Consider the following 21,647-nt stretch of genomic DNA (forward strand, 5'->3'; position numbering starts at 1 on the left):
TTACCCATGTTCATAACATTAGGTTTATTTGACTTAGCAGTGTAAAATAAAGAACTGCCAATCTCTTACCTAAAGTGACCCTCAGACTTTGCTCTGAGTGTGCAGGCTGGTTGTATTGTTTTCACCTTGAGCTCCTCCTGTGACTACCATGAAGGCAGAATTTTCCTCCTCAAGGACACAATTCTTGTATGTGCTTGCTCATTTATGCAAATTGCAAAACATGCATTTGGTCGAGTGCTGCTGCTTGCATAAGAACAGTATAAACCCTGCCTGGAGGCTGAGGATGCCTGTGCATGAATCAGTAGTCAGTTCTTCCACAGAACAATAAGACACAGTTGTTTAGATGCAACATGCTGTACATAGTTGAGGTAGGCAGGAAGGTCTTCGAAGCTGATGTACGTAGGTCTGAGCTACAGACGAATGCATTGTAGAGGCCAAGTGCGACTGAATGAATGATATACATATGAATAGAGTTCCAAGATGGATTCTTAAGGTCATACTTGTGCTGACACAACAAATCTGCCTCTCTGTGACTCTCCAAATGGAGTTCATGTTGCCTTTTAACTTTTAAGTAAAGCGCCTGTGAGGAACTTTCTGTTTGTGTTGGATTTTGGCGCCCCCTGTAGGCAACGTTCTTTTTGCTGATCTTGTCCTGTACATGCGAAGCTTGTGTGTTTCAAATAGTCTGATCCTGCTTTCCATGAACAGTCAAATGAAGCACTCACTGTGGATTGCTATGGAAAAAGAAAAAGGCTGTGCCTGTTCTGCATGCCGTCAATCGCCTAGTCTGACATGTATCCCTTCGCAGTGGTTATAAGGGTTAAAATGTAGAATATAGAACTGTCAGTTTTGTGGCTAATGGTGGTTGGTGTTGGTGTTGGATGGTGATGATTTTGGTCACAGTAGCTTTAGATATGAAAACATTTATGTTATAGGCTATAAATTAGAAGGGAACTAGATTCAATTTGCTATTATCGTTTAAAACATACTTTAAGAACTCATTGTAGTGCCGACACCAATTTAGAAATGGTCAAAAGGGAAAGGCCTGCAGGAGAAATTCCCTGGCTATAACTGTTAAAAAGTAAACTGAACTACATGATTGACCTTCTAGCAAAGACAATATGTCAGTAGTATGAATGAATGAGCTTGGCCTATTAAAGACGGTAAAGCAGCACTGCTGTCATCAGATTCAAAGGAAAACTCTGAGAGAGTTGAGTGGGAGCTGGTAGTTGAAGATGTGTGTAAAAAAGTATTTCTTTAATCGGCCAGGACAGAAATGTAGGAGCCAAAATGCTTCTCATCTTTAACCTTCTCATTGAACAGATCCATATCAAGGATGCCTCCTCCTAAAGTGTGTTGGCAATGGAACAATTATAATGGCAGTAAAGGGCTCCCTATTATATCATGAATATTAGTTAAAAACAAGTATCACTTTACGCTGATGATGGTGTCCTTTTTAAAACATTTGAGGGGGGGATTTTTTTCTCTTTAAAGCCTCCTAAAGCAAACACAACCTTTGACAAGTTCTGCAACTATTAATGGCTGCAGCCTCTGCAAAGGTGTGGGTGTCGGACAGGACAGTTTACAGCAAGGTGAAGAAACCCCCTTTGTTCACATTTTCCACAGCAAATATTCACACCAAGTGACATGTTTGACTGGTGAGAGACAGCAAGGAGAGATTTTTTTGTTAGCAAAGGACACTTGGACATGAGAAAAGAGATACAATGCATCACTTTGCCCACAGGGGGGCAAAGTGATGCATCGACACAAAGAGGAAGTGTCCCACAGAGGCTTTTAGTATTTGTTGCCATCTCTGTTTAAAATGTATTGGATATATAGGACTGAGGGTCAAATTCTAATCAATTCTAAGGACATGTTTAGAAAAAGAAGAAATATTAAAACTACATTTTCACTCTGTTTCTAGCCAATGTGTGTGTAGTGTGTTCAATAACAGACACATGCTCTGACATGGTCCTGTGAACATGGACTAATGGAGAGATGTCAGAGTGAGAGAGAACACAAATGAGCGTGGGGCAGTTGAGGGTTCAGTGGTTTGATCAAGGGGAACCTTTAGAAGCAAACTGGCATCTCTCCCGATCCAACTACCATAGTTGGGTCTATATTTGGACTTGAGCTGGTGACTCTAAAACCAAGTCCCTACAGACTGAGCTACTGCTGCTCTCAAGTATGTTGCATCGGCTGGGAACTGATTTGGTAAGTTGGGGATTATTTATGATCCAACATCAAAGTGTATCATTTCAGCTCATTTCTGCGGTGTACATCACTGACTCGTATAATATAGCTTGTCATTGATGAATCTTATTCTAGGTTTAGTCATGGTTTGGGCTGGATGGAACTTTTCATGTCTGTAATGACAGAGTGAATGTTTCTCCTCTTTCATTGACAGTAATCATACTTTTTTATAGCCGACTGAACAGTGTTGCAGTGTAGTGTGGTGAGTCCTGTATTTAGTCTTACACTACAGGCAGGCACGACTTTTCAGTTAAAAAATATGTACCAAAGTGAGCTTACATGTTTGTGTGTCATTTTCGTCCTCAACAGACCTGGTACTCGAAAAGGCAATGCACAAGTGTGTCCTGAAGCCTCTGAAGAGTGTGAGCGCCGTGGCTTTACAGGACTTCCAGGTAAGGGATAAAGAGAATATTGTGGTCCTGGATTCTCCACTGTCTCAAATGATATCATAAGTCACTCACACGGTCATAAGAAAGTGATTTATCCAGATTTAGGTTTTATTAAAAACTATAAGCCACCATGACGGTTGGATAAAACTTTCTCACAATTTTACTTTATAAGGTCGCTGACACTTTTTATACCGAACGAAACGTAGATTTCAGAATAAAAAATCTATAAATACACAATGATAATAATCTGGTAATGATCCATCTAAGACGGATTTTGAATAAACTGTCCTGTGACCTGTGCCTGCTGTTCTCTCCATGTGAGCAGTGGTCTTTGCAGCAGCTGAGAGAGAATCTGGCCCTGGCTAAGGCCAAGAAGCCCCAGGAGTTAGGGGTGGACGGGGCTGTGCCCCCTGACTCAATGGCTATTGAGAAGATCCGACCCAAGTTTATGAACATGAGGGAAATTGTACTCCCGGAGAAAAAGGTGTCGCTGCTGCTGCGTGTGTGTAAGCTCATCTACACCATCATGCAGGATAACTCAGGTATGGAGAAGTGTTTTCACCCTTGTTTCCCATAATGTCTTCTGCGTGATTTCCTTAAACTGTTCTATGAAGATTGGTTGGAGATTCACCCTCTTAAGCTATGTCCTCTGTCTGACCCGTGTGACCGCCACACCTACCTACGTCTCTGCTCAATCTCTGCTCTGTGTGCTTCCTTCCAGGGAGGATGTACGGTGCCGATGACTTCCTGCCCATGCTGACTTATGTCTTAGCTCAGTGTGACATGCCTCAGCTGGACATAGAGATCCAGTACATGATGGAGCTTCTGGACCCCTCTCTGCTGCAAGGCGAGGGTAGGTGATATTGTTAGCTCTGTTTCAGTGGTCTGCGACTTTGTTGCTGTGTTGCTTAGAAAACACACTTAGATCTGTTGTCATGCGCAGCTGAGAGGTACGTCAAATATGGCAAAGAGTTATGGGTAATTTTGTCTCTCCTTGCATAAAGGATGGTCCAGTGTTTCCTATATTTAAGGAGGAAATGAAGGAAGCAATGAAGCTGCTTTCCTTATCATTAAGAGAATTCCAAGCTCTTATCGTGGCTGACACTGTAACACTTCCAGGTTGATTCACTCCGGTAGAAACCTTATAAACCAAAAAGGACTCTTCTACCGCAGCCCCGGATGGGTTAAATTTACCTGAAAGACTTTGTTGCAGACATAACAGCCCATCCTGCTGGCTGAATCGTCTACTGAGGGCAATACCAACTTTTGGTACCAGTCATTGAGACCTCCAGAGTTAAAAATAAAAGGCCCAGATCTCTAAATTCCCTTTCAAGAAGGAAATACTTTCATTCAAATATTCTAAAATAAATGTACCAGACGAGTGAATAGAGCACAAGAATAATCCAATAAACCATTGTCATGTTTCACCTAGACTTTGTCAGCTAAGTTGAGGTTATCAAGGTCCAGTGAGAGTGCTCAAGAATCATGTGAGTAGGAAGGAAAGTCCTCGACACATTAGAAGGAAATTCCAGTCGATGTTTGATTTGAATAGAACAGGTTCCAAGGGAAAAGGAGGCTGGACCCTCCCAGAATGAAATACTTTCCTATCAGCGTCAACATGTTTGGCACGTAAGCTCATTGAAGAACTGCTCAAGTGTGGTGGGGTGTGTCCTTGAGGTTTTATTGATTACTTGGAAAACTAACTGTAATTCTTGTTCCGTCTCATTTCAAAGAGGAAGTGTTTGGCCTTACATTGTGTGTACAACTATGGGATCTCAGCTGGTTTCATTTCTAGATAACAAGCCCCGATGTGCTGTCTGTTTTTTATTATTTTTCTCTTTCAAACTTTCAAACCTCTAACATCACTCTCTGTTGTGTCGACTCTCCAGGAGGGTACTACTTGACCAGCGCATACGGAGCCATGTCACTCATCAAGAACTTCCAGGAGGAGCAGGCAGCGCGGGTGCTGAGCTCTGAAGCCAGAAACACTCTTCACCAGTGGCACCGGCGCCGCACTGCACAGCGGTCAGCGCCGTCTGTGGACGATTTTCAGGTATCACGCCTGACCTGAACCAACTTGAACATCCAGGCAGTGAGTCTAAGTCATACCAATTCCCCCCCAAAAACATCCCACTTCAACTGTGGAAGGGTGCATGAAAAGGGGCTGTGATCTGGCCCTCATCATTTAAAAGGAGTACACTGGAGTTTTTACTAACAACACAGCATGACAATCTGGATCTGAGGTTTCATATTTTTGGTAGATAGCGCCCTCTAGTGGAACCTTTAACACCTGCATGTGATTTCTTTCTATGGCCAAACCCAAAACCCCAAACCCTGCCTGCTTGACATTTATCTGATACTTGAATCATTTTGTTGTAGATATTTCTGTCTGAGCCACCTCTTAACACATGACTTTGCTTTTTTCTTAGAACTATCTCCGTGTAGCCCTGCAGGAAGTGGACACTGGCTGCACGGCTAAAACCCTGATCGTTCACCCATACACAACCACAGATGAGGTCTGCTCACTCTGCGCATACAAGTTCAAGATCCCCGACCCCGAGAACTATGCTTTGTTTCTGGTCACTGAGGACACGAGGCAGCAGCTCGCCCCAGACACTCACCCCCAACGGATTAAAGCCGAGCTCCACAGCCGGCCCCGGACACTGGTCTTCCACTTTCTCTACAGGAAGGTGACCACCTGAACCTCTGTATCCCCGCCGTCATGCACAATGGAAACTGCCTTCAAGTTGAATAGTGGAGGAGAATGTAAGATACAGCTTACTGCACTTGATACCTAACAATAGTTACAATATGTTGTTCTTTGGTGCTTGTAGATGTTTGTTTATAGATGGACCAGAGGAGGTATGAATAAAAAAAGAAGCTGAATGTTGGCATATTGCTGCAGATATTAAATGCCTTGGGTCGAATATGACGCCATGAAAAATAAGATGATTTTTATCTTCGCTCAAACCATCAAGGAAACAATGGACTTAGGAAAGTGTTGGTGTTTTACCTGAACAGGTTAAAGTGTTTTGAGGCTGAGCAAGAGAGACTTATCTGACAAGCCCTTTTAACCTGAGTTTAGCAAAGATGACTGAAAACGACACGAGTGGAAATAACATTTTAACATGTCAACATATACTTTTTAACAAGTTCAAGTTCAACGTAACATTTGTTTGACATAATTGATGTGCCTGAAAAGCTTTACACCCATGTTTTAAACATCAGGATGTCAAAACTTTAGCTAACTAAGCTTTAATTTAGTGATATCAAAAGTTCCTCTTTTACCAGTCACAGCAACATTTGCAGATATCTGCTACTGAATTTTAACACGTTGAGAGAGGATTTTGAGAACTGGAAACATAATTTACATTGCAGATAGCTTAAATTTCTAATAAGTCATATATATTAACAAATCAAGTTTGTCTATGCAACCCAAAATGTTGTTTCATTCAGTAGAACTCTAATAATTAATTCAATAATTGTTAGTGTGAGAACATGTGTCACTGCTTACAATTCTGTTGCAGATACCTGAAATATCCAGGTATTTGGATATACATTTTTACTTCTTACAATTCAACATCCACAATTTAAAAAAATCATAATCTGCCTTTCAAAATTTAGATTGACGGAAGTGTGATGTTTTTATGATTTAGTTTATTAGAAAAACTGCATAATGATCACTATGACACTATCTGTTAATGTAAATTTACAGTTATTAGCACAACTACATTCATCTGTAATCCTGAAGCAGGTACTTACTGTAAACAGAAAACTAAATTTAGTTGAATTCAAGTTGAGGGCAGAGGTAAAACTTTTTGTTCTATACATTTTCAATATAATTTGAGTGATTTGTAGATATATATGCATTCAACCTTTAATTTAATTTAATCTCTTTGAGGTCAAAAGAAAGAAGGAAAAAGGGTATTCTAAGTAATGAAAACAAATGGATATATTTATTAAACAGATATATGAGATATTAAGATGCTGCCTTTTAAAATACTATTGAATTACTGTTCATACTATTGAAAGTTGGCTGCAAATCAAACAGCAGTTGTTGATATCTAGTTTCTTTGACTACTGGTGTGTGTGAACTTTGAAAAGGGCTTGTCTTTAAATTAAACCATTTACAGTCCGTTTGCACCCGCTGGGCTGAGCTGAGCAGATACTGATGGTTCGTGTAAGGAGGTTAGTTTGAAGGATGTTTAGTATTTAAGTAGTAAAGTGTAATATGGACGTGACATGTATTACGTAACAAGACATGAATAATACCTTTAAAGTAGAGTTTCTAGAGCTGAGAACTGCCTTTATTGTAACTTAGTTTGCCCTAACTGCTGTTTTCCCAGGTGCCTTCAATGAGAATTGAACAAACTGTATATTACTGAGAGCTTAATGCTTTCATCAAAATGATCCTTAATGCTACAGCTTTGATTTAATAAGTAAAATGAACTATTTTTAAAGTTATGACTGTTTTTTAATGGCTCTTATGTTTATTTCTGCAGTTGCTGGTCAACTGTGGCATGTTTGTCTTAGTAGAAATATTTTTATATACAAATGTTCCTCTTTTCATCTGTCACGTGACAAATATTTGTATTTTGATTTTAAATGCCTGTACTGGACTCTGTAGTGGACTTGGATTTATGCCAGTTATTTTTACAAAGTCAGTTTTAAAATACACTGTTTGTACTGTTTGTTATGGAAACTGAAAGATGACTGAGGAAATATATAAAACTCTCTTCAACTGAGGCTAAATCCTGACTCCGGTGTTCTTTTCTTATAAAATGTTGCTGCATTAGTTTCAGTTTAAAGTGTTACTTCGGCATGTTGGGTTACATCTTTTTGGCACATTATTTTGACAGTACATTGGAATGAATGATTTTACCAGATTTATGAAGTAACCACCTGACCCACATGAACCTCAATACACAAAGGCCTTTTTTTCTTTCTTATAAATTCACCAGTTCTTTTCAATATCAATCATCAACCCGCCCCCGTGCCTGCTTTCTATAATTACATTATAGAAACTATTAGTCATCTCGTGCTTGTGTTTGCTTTTGTAGGTCATAAAGAGCCATCAGTGTTAATTTCACTCTTTTTATAAACAATTAACTGCTCACATGAGATTTAAACATAATTTAAATGATTTAGAGTATATGAGCCTTCATGTGTAATGTCAATTGAAATGTTCATTTGAGTATTCAGAGAGCTGTATTAATACACATTTTTGTTTTCAAGATTAACATTCATGCAATACATATACAGTATCAGGAAGTGACACAGCTTTGACCCTGATGTGTTTCTGATGACAATTTAGCAATAATTTCATATTTACAATGGGGTATCCAATTGTGTACAGAAATGTATGAGGTTCTAACTGGCTTAATAGCTTCCTGGAGTTGTTTGTGAGTTTTTGAGCATTGAATTTGCTTTCTACAGTTCCAATAATTAATCTCTCATTTAAAACACATGATATACATCTATTGTGTCAAATACCCTTTTGATCCTGGTCCAGTCTAACTGCTGAGTATATCAAAGTCAAGTTTATAAAATGAGACAAACAACATTGGACTGACTTTTTTGGCTTGGTTGGCCCTGTATGGTGTACTGACTTGTGTAGAGGTGACATGAGAAGCATCTATATTTACAATGTCTGTCTCCACCAATCATTTCTATTTAGTTCAAAAAGAAACAACAGGGGGGCAACGTTCAAATCTTCTTAGCATGTTATTTTTTTCACAATGTTTGTCCACAGAGACAATTTAAAGTTCTAAAAAAGGGAATGTGGCAGACTGATATGACTGATATAGAATGAAAGCAACTGGTAGTATGTTCACAACTTAGCCCAAATATTTGATTTTAAAAGAAGGCTGCAACTTGTAACCAATAAAGGCTATTTCCGCACTGTATTAAAGGGGCTAAAACAAACTTTAAAAAGAACCAATTTGATTGCAATTTAAAGTGCTTTTTCACTCCGTAACGCTCATAGCTTTCATGTTTATACAGTGGATATCAAAAGTCTACACATCCCTGTTAAAATGCCAGGTTTTGTGATGTAAAAAAATGAGACCAAGATAAATCATGTCAGAACTTTTTCCATCTTTCATGTGACCTATAACATGCACAATTCAATTAAAAATTCAAATCTTTTTAGGGGGAAGAATAAAAACTAAAAAAAATAAATAATGTGGTTGCATGTACACACCCTGTACACACAGCATGTACACACCCTCTTATAACTGGGGATGTGGCTGTGTTCAGAATTAACCAATCACATTCAAACTCATGACAAATAGTAGTCAGTATACACCTGTCATAATCTAAAGTGACTTCGATTAATCCCAATAAAGATCAGCTGTTCCATGAGGATTTTCCTGACATTTCCTCAGTTGCATCTTACAGCAAAAGCCATGGTCCACAGAGAGCTTCCAAAGCATCAGAGGGATCTCATTGTTGAAAGGTATCAGTCATGAGAAGGGTACAAATAATGTTCCAAGGCATTAGATATACCATAGACCACAGTGAAGACAGTCATCATCAAGTGGAGAAAATATGGCAAAACAGTGAAATTACAAAGAACTGGACATCCCTCCAAAACTGATTAAAAGAGGAGAGGAAAACTGGTCTGGCAGGCTTCCAAGAGGCCTACAGCAACATTAAAGGAGCTGCAGGGATTTCTGACTAGTACTGGCTGTGCACTACATGTACAATATCTCTCGTATTCTTCATATGTTTTGGCTATGGGTAGGCAAGACGGAAGCCTTTTCTTACAAAAAAAACCCATCCCAGCCCGGCAAAATGTTTCAAAAACATACATGAAGTCTCCCAAAAGCATGTGGCAAATGTTTTATTTTCTGATTTTGGCCATAATTCCAAAAGGTGTGTTTGTCATAAAAACAACACTGCACATCACATAAAGAACACCAGACCCACAGAGAAGCATGGTGGGGGCATCAACATGCTTTGGGCCTGTTTTTCTTCAGCTGGAACCAGGGTCTCAGTCAAGGTGGAGGGAAGTATGAAAAGTTACAAAAAACAGTCAGTTTACCACAAAACCTCCAGGCTTCCATTAGAAAGATGCAGATGAAGAGGAATTTTACATTTCAACATGACAACAAACCAAAGCATACATCCAAAATCAACAAAAGCATGGCTCCACCAGAAGAAGATTAAAGTTTTGGTATAGCCCAGCCAGAGTCCAGACCTGAATCCAGTTGAATATATGTGGGGTGACCTAAAGAGGGCTGTGCACAGGAGATGCCCTCACTATCTGATGGAGTTGGAGCTTTTTTTGTAAAGAAGAGTGGGCAAATATTGCCACGTAAAGATGTGCCATGCTAAAAGAGTCCTACAAAAAATCTAATAAAATCAGAAGTGCTTCAAACAATTCTTAGTTAAAGGGTGTGTACACTTATGCAACCACGTTATTTTATTCATTTTTTATTCTTCCCCCTAGAATATTTCCTTTTTTTCAATTGATTTGTGCATAGTATAGGTCACATTAAAGGTGGAAAAAGTTCTGACATGATTTACCTTGGTCTCAATTTTTTACATCACAAAACCTGGCATTTTAACAGGGGTGTTTAGACTTTTTATATCAACTGTATTTAAGATTTAAAAAAATCCTGTGGTTACTTCATCTCCGACATGTACATACTCGACCAGCAGGGTGCAGCACACAATGACATCAACAGAAGTTTATGCGAACTTTGACGCGCCTCTTCCTCTTCCTACGGACTCCCTACCCCGCTGCGCTGTGCTCATATGCTCTGCTCTCACCACTGCAAGTATTCTGAAGTCAATAATGTAGTTTCGCCACATTTATGAACTTATCCTGTCACCTTTTTGTTCGTCTGTGACAATTTTATCCGATATGTTTGCAACTCTCACTTCTGTCTCATCTTCGTTTCTGCAGCGAATGTGCCAAGACAAGTTTTGGTAAGTGAGGCTTTGCTTTACGAAGTAATGATGCACTATAAGTAGATGTGAATCATGGTGTGAATGAATGTAAGGGGTTTCCTGTTATCAGCACGTGTAGTTAGTCGGGCAGCATTAGAAGACTGAAGAAAATGTGTTCATTCTTCTACATTTAGCTTTACCTTTTCTTTTTCAGGAAGTGGTGTGAATTTACCATACTGTCGCAGCTCCTATGCTAAAGTCACATTTTTCTTTCTTATGCATAAACCAGTATAAACCAGTTTAAACGCAATGATTAAGTAACAATATTTTCAGTTGTTTTGTTGAAGCAGTGGTTAGTTTTGCACACATGAAATTAAGTGCATGCATCCACCACAAATGATGCATGATTTTGTCCATTTAAAATGAAAAAGGCTCTTTACTCAAGACTTAAACAAAGGTAGTATCACAATCAATCTTAAGAGTCAATTATTGTTCAATTTTGTGTTTATTTATATATAGCTGCTCTCAAAATTATTCAACCCCCAATGCAAATTAGGTTTATGTGCAAAATTTAAAAACTTTCAGCTGTTTTCAATGAACAAATCAAACATGAACAATTTAAACAGCTCAACACAACTAATAATTGCAAGTGTTTCCTCAAATTTCATCAAAAAATGTCACTTTTGTGACTAGGACAGTGATCCGTAGCATACCTCAAAGTCCACCAAGGCCTGGGTTCAGAAGAAGTCCTGGGATATTCTAGCGGGGCTTTCACAGTCATCTGACTTGGACCCAATTGAAAATTTCTGGTGGGATTTGAAGAAGGCTGTTGCAGTACCCAAACCCAACAAAATTAGTGAACTGGAGGCCATAGCCCACGAGGAATGCGCTAATGTTTTTTAAAGAACACTGCTAGAAGCTTGTGTGTGGTCAGGCATCACATTTTCAGCAGGTCAAACAGCAGAAGGGGGCTCTAAGTACTGAACATGCTTATCATGAAGGGGTTGAATGATTTTGAGACTGCAATACTCACAAAAGTGGAATTTCGTGTTGACATTTGGGAAAACACTTGCAAACATTATTGTGTTGAGCTATTTAAATTGTTCTTGTTTGATTTGTTTAATGAAAACAGCTGAAATACATTTAGCAAATAAACCTATTTTGCAATGGGGTTTGAATGATTTTGATTTCAGCTTTAAATATAGTTAATACCTCATAAAAATGTGTACAGAGTATCAACATGAACCTATAACACAATAGCTCACAGTCAAGACAACTCAGGCCTTATTCAAAGTTTAACACGAGGAGTAGCTTCAGTTTTTACAACCTCAATCTTCGTTTATTTTTCAGAACTATCGGCCCCAGAGATGGATCTCCAAACCTGTCTCAAAACGACCCTGAAGAACAGATATCAGAAACTGAATGAAGTCTACTCTGGAAATCTTTTACTTCCTTCTAAACTTTATTATTGGGATTTCAGGGAAACTCTACCTTTTCCTGATTTGAACCAGCATGAATTTCGATTTGTTGACAAGTCGGATCTTCATTCTTGGGATAGTCATAAAACTGTCCCCCTTGCTAAGGTTTTTTCATGTGACTGCAAACACAAAAGCAGCCAAAGAACAATCATCACATTGGGAGTTGGTGGAGTTGGAAAAACGACCTTAGTTCAGACTTGGGCTTTGGACTGGGCTGGAGGTAAAGAGTACCAAGACATCTCACTCTTGTTTCCCCTCACATTCTGGGAGTTAAATTTAATCAAACGTAAAGTGAGCCTAATTGAGCTTCTTCGGATGTTCTACCCAGAGCTAAAGGAGCTTGATGTCTCCAGCCTAAGTAAAAACAACGTGTGGTTTGTTCTTGATGGACTTGATGAGTTTAATACGCCACTTAACTTTAGTGGTCCGACTGTGAGTGATGTATCTGAGGCATCCAAAGTAGATATTTTAGTGACCAGTCTGATCAGTGGAAAGTTACTCCCAAGGGCTCATGTATGGATAACAACCCGATATTCAGCTGCAACACAGATCCCTGGATGTTACTTGCTCAAAGAGACTGGGATTAAAGGATTAAGTGAAAACCACAAGGAGCAACATTTTAGAAATGTAATCCTTGATGATGATCTTGCCAACAGAGTCCTTGACCATGTGAAAATATCAAGGAGTCTGGACTTCCTTTCAGAGATACCTCCAATCTGCACCATCATGGCAAACACCTTGAAGAAACATGTATCAGCAGCTGAAGGGTTTAAAATCAACCCTTTGAATCTGACCCAAATGTACTCAACTCTGATCGAAGATTCAAAATTTGGTGTCCTCGGCAAGTTGAAGGAGCTTGCACTGTTTCGGTTGGGGGAGAAAAACGTGATGTATGAGAGTGATCTAGCAAAGAAGGATATAAGTGTCAGGGAAGCATCTGCTTTTTCAAAAAAGCACCCACTTGTGTTGAGAGAAGAAAAGGGACTGCACAACACCACAGTGTTTCGCTTTGGCCATTCAAGCATCGAGGAGTTCTTGGCTGCGTCGGCTAAATTGGACAAGATCCAAGGGAGTAATACAGAGTCTGACCAGCTTCAGCGTCTAGTGGACATTGCGGTGCAGAGAGCTGATGGAGAGTTAGATGTCCTCCTTCGCTTCATCTTTGGGCTCATAAAGAAACGTGGCATCTTGGCAGCCATTGATCCCCTGTTTGACCACACCAAAAAGAAGATCCTCCAAGAAATTGTTTCTTACAACGCTGTGATTCTGTTCCATGCTCTGAGGGAGCACGACAGCCAGGCTTTACTGAATGAAGTCAAGTTCTTTAGGAAGTTTGGCTTTTCTCCAATCCAGGGTTTCACACCCATGCATTGGACATTCATGATCCAGAGGGCATCAAACTTTGAAGGGATGATGGCTTGTTTTGAAATGAATGTGGCCCTAAGATCTGATGAGCTTCTCCTCAGGAAACTACCAGCTATACTGAAATCCAAGAAAGCGATGTAAGTAAATTCTCATTTTACTCACCCATCTGTGTACGCACACATCAATAGATGCTTGAAATGTGTTGCTTTATTTTCCTGTTCTGGTGAAATTAGTTGAAAGTATTTCAGTAAGGGCTGAGTCATCAAAATCAAGAAGAGGGGACAAATCTCATTTACCCATTGTGGTATGTAAAAAGTATGACATGTATGACTGTGTGAAGAGGGTGTGGTAGTCACCATGTTGACAATACTCAGTTTGTGGCAAGCACTTTTGAAGTCTTTGATTGTGGCTTATTGGCAGCTACCTTATTCTTTGGAGCCCCAATTGGCCCTGGGGTCCTTCATTTGAACAGCAGGGTAGTTACACATTGCTGTTATCATTCCTGGTTGATGGATTATCTTGGCAGTAAATATATATCTTCAGAAGCAACAAATGTCCCAGCTATTTATAGACATTTGAATTCTGGTTAGTCTGGTCTAAAGTTAAGAACACACTCAGAAAACAGTTGAAGCTTAGCACATTGTACACACAGCTAAACAAGGATCACAGAATCTGTGGATGCCAGATTGGTTTGCTGAGGCTTTGGCCCTCCTTGCAGGTTGACGTTCACATACCTGTGCTGGGTATGCGTTGCTGATCGAGTGGTTATATGCTAGTTAATGCTGATTCTTGGCTGGTGGTGGGTGTCTGTGCTACAGCTTAGACACAACATTTAACAGGCATTTCAGCCAAAAGTCATACAAATATTGATTATTTTACAACCAGTGATTCTTTTGCTGACTATGATGCATTAAATTGTTTAGTCAGCCAGGCATGCACATTCCTAGTTGCATTTGTCTAACACATGTAGCTACAGCCTAAAGCATGCTGTAACATCTCAAAACTCTCGATATGACTATATTTAGAGTCATTCCACGCGGAACATTTGACAGAAGGCAGTTTTACTATTCTTGGCTTTATTTTTGTCCAATCAAGAATTTGTGTCCACTTGTACAGTTGATGAGTTTGACACATCTAGACATGTAGTAGGCCAAAGTGAGGGGAAAAGTGAATAGTTTTTGCTTCTGATATGATGATAAACACTTTAGTAATGAAGCCACTTATGTTTTTCCAGCACCAATGTCCCTCTTCATTTTGGAAAATCCAAAGATGTCAGCACACTGTCAGCCTCATTTATGCTGCCCATAGTTTGTCCTGACTCTGTCACCTTCTCCTTGCAGGCTGGGATTTTCTAACCTGACAGATAAGAGTTGTCCAGCCTTAGCAGCAGTCCTGAGCACAGGCGAGTCATACCTGAGAGAGCTGGACCTGGGATACAACAGCCTCACAAACAGTGGGATCAGGACTCTGGTGGATGGACTGTGCGATCAAAACTGCAGGCTGAAAAAGCTCAGCTTGCCGGGCTGCGGAGTGAGCCCTCAAGCATGTAAATACCTGGTCAAAGCCATGGTAGAGTCTCCGAAACTGAAAGAGTTGGATCTCAGCAGGAACGAAATAGGAAATGAGGGAGTGCACCATCTCATGTATGGTTTGAAATCTCCTGAATGCCATTTAGAAGCACTAAGGTGAGTGTGTTAGGGTATTGGAAAGGACCTCATGATACTATATGGATCATGATACTCTGGTCATCATATGTTATGTTTTGTGCTACTTTGCAATAGTAAATTATGAACTGAATATTGAAAAGTTCAATTTTTCATTGTAATTCATTGAAACATAGGGTTGATGGTTAAACACAGAGTTAAAATATGTGTGTTTGGGTTAGCTGTGGGCATAAAGTCCTTTTTAGAGCATGGCTGTTGTGAAAACATCCAAAGATAACCTGTTATTTCTTTGATTCACTGCTTTGTTGTCATAAGCAGCACTAGCTCGCTTAACATCCCCTAGATGTCACTCGACTACTGCTGCTCTCACGCTGAATATCAACATGCAGAACAGCTTCAGGCTCAATGAACCTGCCTAAGGGCCAAACAGTGGCATCTATAGGCACATACTTTTCTGTCTCATTGCTCTAAACAGCCCGAGAAAATACTCTCACCTAAAACTGTTTTCAAAATGCGAACCGAATAATAAATACGCAGAACGTCCCTGCTTTGACATGTTTTTGGGATATAAAACATATAGTTTGCTAATATAAAAGGACACTTTTACAACCTCTTATACAAAATAAACTAAAAGATCGATAAAATAATTACAGCGGCTCAGTCAGGGACAGGTTTTACAAGAAGAACTGTCTTGATCGGAGTTATTATTAATCTTTAAGTCATGTGTTTCTAATTCTCTCAGCACAGTACCAGACTATCTGTGAGATATTCATTCTTATCTGACAGATATTGAACTCCTGATTCTTGACTCAAACAACACATCATGATCATGTTGAGTTATCCAGGGAAGGGGAAAGTTGCAGGTGGATTCACTGTTAAACATATGCAAAAACCAGAAGTGTAATGATGGCTGTTCATGCATGCAAGGGCTGACCTCAAACTGGTGTCAAATATTTTTAGCAGGACAAACCTCTGAATATTTGTGTGCACCGTCTGCATTGTGTGTTGGCGTTTACTATTAGTTAAATAGTGATTGATCCTTGAGTGACAAAGTAATGTTAAGATAATGTAGCCCTTTTTCAAACCTGTAGCAGAGACATTTGAGTGTTTACAGCAGAATACAAACACAACAAAGCAGAGCAAAAGAAGAAGCATATGCAGCAGGAAGGAAGGATTTACTGTATCTGTCCTTTAGACACTTTGGGTGAAGCAGCCTGTTGCTGAAGGAGCTGCCCAGTACTGTTACAAGGATGCTGATTTGTTTTGATGTAGATGACTTTTGATGAATTTGAATTAATTGAAGCATTTTGGAGACATTGACATAAAATAATTTACAGTTAGGTTAATGAAACCCAGGTTGATTAAATCCTTTATACCTGCTTGAAGCATCTAAATCATTGTTGTTAACTGGTCCAAGTTATAGTAAAGTTTGCACAGCTTCAACACATTTGCGATACATTTTTGTTAATCAAAATTTGCTCTGATATCTTTATTTTTTTCTTCATAGACTATCACAGTGCAGCTTTGAGTATGCCGGCTGCTCTAATATAGCCTCAGCTCTGCAGAAGAATTTCGGCTGTCTGAAAGTGCTGGATCTGAGCGTTAATATGATCACAGACAAGGGGGCCATTGAGTTCTTCAAAAAGTGGATGTTACACAGCTGTGTAAGCTGAAGTGAGTATGATTAAAATATAAATGTGTTCACTTTAACCTGAAAGCATAAGCAGATATTATCTAATGCCGTCTCTTTTTGTCTGTTTGCAGTTTGTGCCATTGCGGCATCACCAGGTTGAGCTGTTCATACATTGGAGAAGCTCTGAAGAGCGAATCCAGCGATCTTGTGGAACTCAATCTGTGCAGCAACAACTTGGGAGATGACGGATTTATGCTCCTCTGCGAAGGCATGTACGCATGGTGTGGTCTGGAAAAACTCAAGTAAGAAAGCATTATACTTACATTTCTCCTTCTGCTAATGACTGACATGAAGAATGAGGAGGAAGAAGAATTTGATGTTAATGCCTACTTGAACAAGTTCTACAGAAAATTTGATTTATTTTTTCACTGTTCAGCACCAAATGCTCTATCCCTGTAAAAATTCAGCTCTAAAAATGAGGAAAAGGGCACGGACTTGGCCCACTGGTTAAGTTGCGCGACCATGTAGTGGGCGGCTCCCCTCCCGTATGTCATTCCCCCACTCTCTCCTGGATTTCTACGCTATGCACTGTCCGCTCCCTCTTTCAATAAAGGTGTAAAAGCCCAAAAATATAACTTTGAAAATCGGGAAAGGCAGTAAAATGGGAAATATTATTTAAAATAAGTGAAATGATCAGCTCTTAAAACGAAATACAATCACTTTACAATATTTCTTTTGGACAACTTTAAGTAGCCAGTGTAAAGAAACAAAACGGATATCTCATAATAAGACTGATTCCAGACTGAAAACATTACCTTTTTTCTGATCCAAAAATAGATTAAGGAAATATTTCTTTCAGCATTTATGGAAATGTGCTCAAATGCAGCCACACCAATATATGGGCAACTAATACAGCTAATACTAATAACAGATATGTCTTGATACACTGAAAATGTTGAATAGTTTTCCAATTAGTTAGACAAATGGGATGATAATTAGGATTCAATGCTCAGACTATTGTAAGATAAGAAACTATTGAGGCTAGTTACACCTGCGTACAGAGAGGGAATAGAATAGTGTGGTGTAAGTGGATAATCCTGGCTAAATGAGCTGAACTATGAAAGAGACCGGCATGCCTGAATGAAGAAGTGAGTCAGTGAACCATCTTGGGGATATAACAGGACATTAACTCTTTAATTGGCTCATACTGGGTGAGATAAAAAATGCAGTTTTTGCCCTGAATCTCTATAGAAATACATGAGAGTTATGTTGTGTTGTGAGATAGACAATAAAACAGTCAATGTATTATACATTAACTGTTTTAAGTGAAGAAATGAAAAGAATATCATGTTATGTTGTGAAGTAGGTGTGAGACAAACAGTCTTGGAATAATAAAAAGTTGAAAACCTTCCTGGTAAAATCTAGTCAGACGTGGAATAAGCATTATGTGCGTCATAAAATCTTCATCCTTTCTATATTTACTTGTTCTTTCTTTGCACCTTTGGTAAATGACATGTTTCTTATTTCCTCCAGTGTTTCAAGATGTGGAATCACGAGCACAGGCTGCAGATACCTGACTAAGGTCCTGTGCTCAGTCTCGCAGCTGTACAGAGGGTGGAGTGAGAAATCACAGTGGCAGGCGGTGGAGCTGAAAGAGCTCGACATCAGCATGAACTTTCTCAGAGACCAGGGGGTCTCAGAAATTGCTGGTGGACTGAAGAATCCTTATAGCCATCTGAAAGTTCTCAAGTAAATCTATTTTGGAGCATTTCAGTTGACCTCTTCACATGACATATGTTTCATCAGAAGAGCTATGCTTAATCATGTTCATGCTCTGTTTCAGCCTGAGCTACTGCAGCCTGACTGATGTCTGCTGTGCAGAGCTGGCAGTGGGATTAGCCTCAAAGGAGAACATTGTCAGTGAGATGGACCTGTCTGGAAATGACCTTCAAGACAAAGGTGTGAGGAGACTCTGCATGGGGATGAAAAGCCCCCTCTGTAAACTAGAGAAACTATCGTAAGTGTCTGCTTTTTCCTCTGTATTATTATCATACTATATATAACCTCCACACCAAATAAAGACCACATTAAATTACAGTCAACACATGGATCCATATATCAACAGAGTGAGTGAGTGAGTGAGTGAGTGAGTGAGTGAGTGAGTGAGTGAGTGAGTGAGCGAGTGAGCGAGCGAGCGAGCGAGCGAGCGAGCGAGCATATGTGTGTCTTTGTGCATTTAAGGGCAGTAAGCACAACAGTGGTTTGAGGAAGGGGAGAATATGTTGGTAGTAAATATTAGGAAGGGCTATTTAGGGCTGACTAAATAATGAACGGATTTTAAATATAAAGAATAAAAAGTAAGTAAATAAAATACGTAAATAGGTTTTTGTGTTTTTAAATACTCTCAGATGTTGCAGAGGATATATTTTTTTTTTTTTTTTTTTTTTTTTTTTTTAAGTTATATTTTTGGCCTTTTTGCCTTTATTTTATAGGACAGGTGGAGAGAGACAGGAAATGTGGGGAGTAGAGAGTGGGGGAAGACATGCAGGAAATGGTCGACCGGCCGGGAATCGAACCGGCGACCCCTGCGACGAGGACTGTAGCCTCTATATGTGGGGCGCTTAGACCGCTAGGCCACCAGCGCCCCTTGCAGAGGATATATGATTGTGACAATTTGCCTCAAAGACATGGAAAAGATGGTATTGGGAATTATTCTTAAAAGAGAAGAAGAGGGAAATGTTGAGATTAGAGTTCAATTGCAATTCCCAGAAAATTTCAAAAAGTACACCACGTCCATTATGAACATAATATGTAACAAGTATTATTTTCTCCAGACTGAAGCGCTGCGGTCTGAGCTCCAAGAGCATTCAGTTCTTGATCATTGCACTGAAGTCAAACCCCCAACACCTGACAGAGCTGCTCCTGATGGGCAACAATCTGGATGACTCATCAATCAGAGTGCTCTGTGAACTAACAAAGAACCAGAAATACACCCTACAGACGTTAGAGTGAGTACTGCAATTCATTATTTTTATTAAATGTATTTTGTTTTCAGTTACATTTCTAATTTCTTCAGCCTTTCTCCGGTACCCATGTCATTATGGAGCAGTATGATAGGCATGTTTATGTAATTTCAACCCAGACTTCATGGAAATTCTGCCTGCAAATGACCTGGTTCTCACTTTGACTGAAGCATTCTTATGTTCTATAATATCTTATCTTTCAGTGTCTCGGCAGACTGAGGAGAGAGAGAGAGAAAATACACACAACCAAGGGTACTCGTGAAGTGGCTCACTGTCAACTTTTGCTTATTTTATTCAGCTTTACCTTCTCTGTTTTAGGATTATTTTAGAGGTTACTCCCAACACTTAAAGCAGATTAGAATATATTTGAGCTTTCAAATAAAAATGAGACTTTTTATATGATTTTATTAAGTGAAATATTTTAGTTTTATTAGATTACATTGTATGGGACCAAAGGTAATTGCAACATATGTTGAAAGCTGAGAGACTTCTCTTTTCTTAATTTTTTGAGCCTCCTGTGGATAAAGCAGTGCCTCTTTTTTTCATTGAACTTGTGTAAATATGTGTAAGTACAGTTCTCTAACAAACTCTTGTGAGTTCTGAGAGCAGAGAGACCGATCTGTGGTTCGAGAGAATGTCTCCTGCTTAATATATGGGCATGACTTTAGATATTTTCATCTTACTTAGAAAAACTGCAGTTAGCAGAGACTGATTACAGATACGTGTAACGTGTTGATTTCTATCATTAAAGGTAAATCAAAGTTTTCAATGAAAACCCACGGCACTGCCCACTCTGTGTCAAAGAATCAGTGTTATATGATATAAATTGTCAGTGACAGTCAAGGTGGTCTTGCTACTACTCTATCCAGCATCCACCCATCTCATACAGAAGAACTTATGTAAAGTGCAGCAGGCTACAGATTTTACATTCCCTTCAGAAACTTCAACCAAGCATTGTGAAACAGAAGTTCTGATAAAACTGTCAGCTCGTTGAACTAAGAGCTAGAAAAACAAAAAAAAAATTCATCTCCAGTGTATGACTGAGATAAGTCACTTTAAACGCAAACTATTTTCGCACACTGTTTATTTTTTACATATTGTTTTTTATGCAATTTCTTTGCCTTTGCCTTAAATATTCTCTGATGCCACTGTGGTTAGACTTTGAATTTCATTTGTCTGTTAGTGACACATAAAATTGTCTGTTTTGCCTTTGAATCTAATGCAGCAATGGAAAAAGATGTCTTAAGTGTCAACAATAAACATAATCTTCCATGCAGTACTGGTTGGGATTCAATTCAAAAGCTTTATTTACATGACAGTTTCTGAAGCAATTTTGCAAAGCATCAAGATACCCAATGTCCACATATTTAGACAACGGAAAAAAAAGTGATCAATTCAACAATTTTGAAAGTATAAAACAAAAATTTGATTTTTAAATTCCATTTGTCAATATTATAAGTATTCAAATGTTTGTGTATTATTAGCCAGTGATTATTGTTTTCCAAAAAAATATGTGATTATTTTGCTGATGAATATGTCAAAAAGAATTGACACCCCAAAGTAAAGTCTGAAAACTTGATTTTGGAAAAACCAACAGATCACACTCCAGAGAAGCAGGAACAGCAAATGTTTCTCTTTTTTTGTCTTACAATTACAGAATGCAGCACTTTTCTTTCAATGAATTACTGAAATATCTTGTAACTTCATTGACTATGTATGAGTGTGTTTTAATTTCAGCTTGTGTGATTATTTATTTTACTGTTTGTTTCATTCACCATCCCTAAGATTAGGTTGTTCTCTGTTTTGTTATTTGTGTGAGTACAAAATGGATTAAGCAAGGTCACTACGCTTTTTAAAACCGCACAATGGATGAATTCAATGAACTTGTGCTTTCCTGTATCAGCTTCTCCTGTCCTGAGTTATAGCAGCACACCATCTAGTGGCCA

At 39.0% G+C, this 21,647-nt stretch overlaps 1 protein-coding gene and 1 pseudogene across 1 annotated transcript in view; both read left to right on the top strand.

Annotated features, from left to right (window-relative positions):
* Positions 1-7,394, top strand: part of LOC117816015 (ras and Rab interactor 2-like) — a 36,778-nt gene extending 29,384 nt beyond the window's left edge. Inside the window, 6 exon segments of the mRNA XM_034688068.1 lie at positions 2,563-2,666; positions 2,968-3,184; positions 3,364-3,495; positions 4,532-4,695; positions 5,072-5,333; positions 5,336-7,394. Coding sequence (XP_034543959.1) covers positions 2,563-2,666; positions 2,968-3,184; positions 3,364-3,495; positions 4,532-4,695; positions 5,072-5,333; positions 5,336-5,397 — 941 coding nt within the window. The 3' untranslated portion in view covers positions 5,398-7,394.
* A 2,956-nt stretch (positions 7,395-10,350) lies between these two features.
* LOC117815874 lies at positions 10,351-20,980 on the top strand (annotated as a pseudogene).
* The last annotated feature ends 667 nt before the right edge of the window (positions 20,981-21,647 follow it).

Source organism: Notolabrus celidotus, chromosome 7 (assembly GCF_009762535.1).
Source record: "Notolabrus celidotus isolate fNotCel1 chromosome 7, fNotCel1.pri, whole genome shotgun sequence".
In the NCBI taxonomy this organism is placed as follows: Eukaryota; Metazoa; Chordata; class Actinopteri; order Labriformes; family Labridae; genus Notolabrus; species Notolabrus celidotus.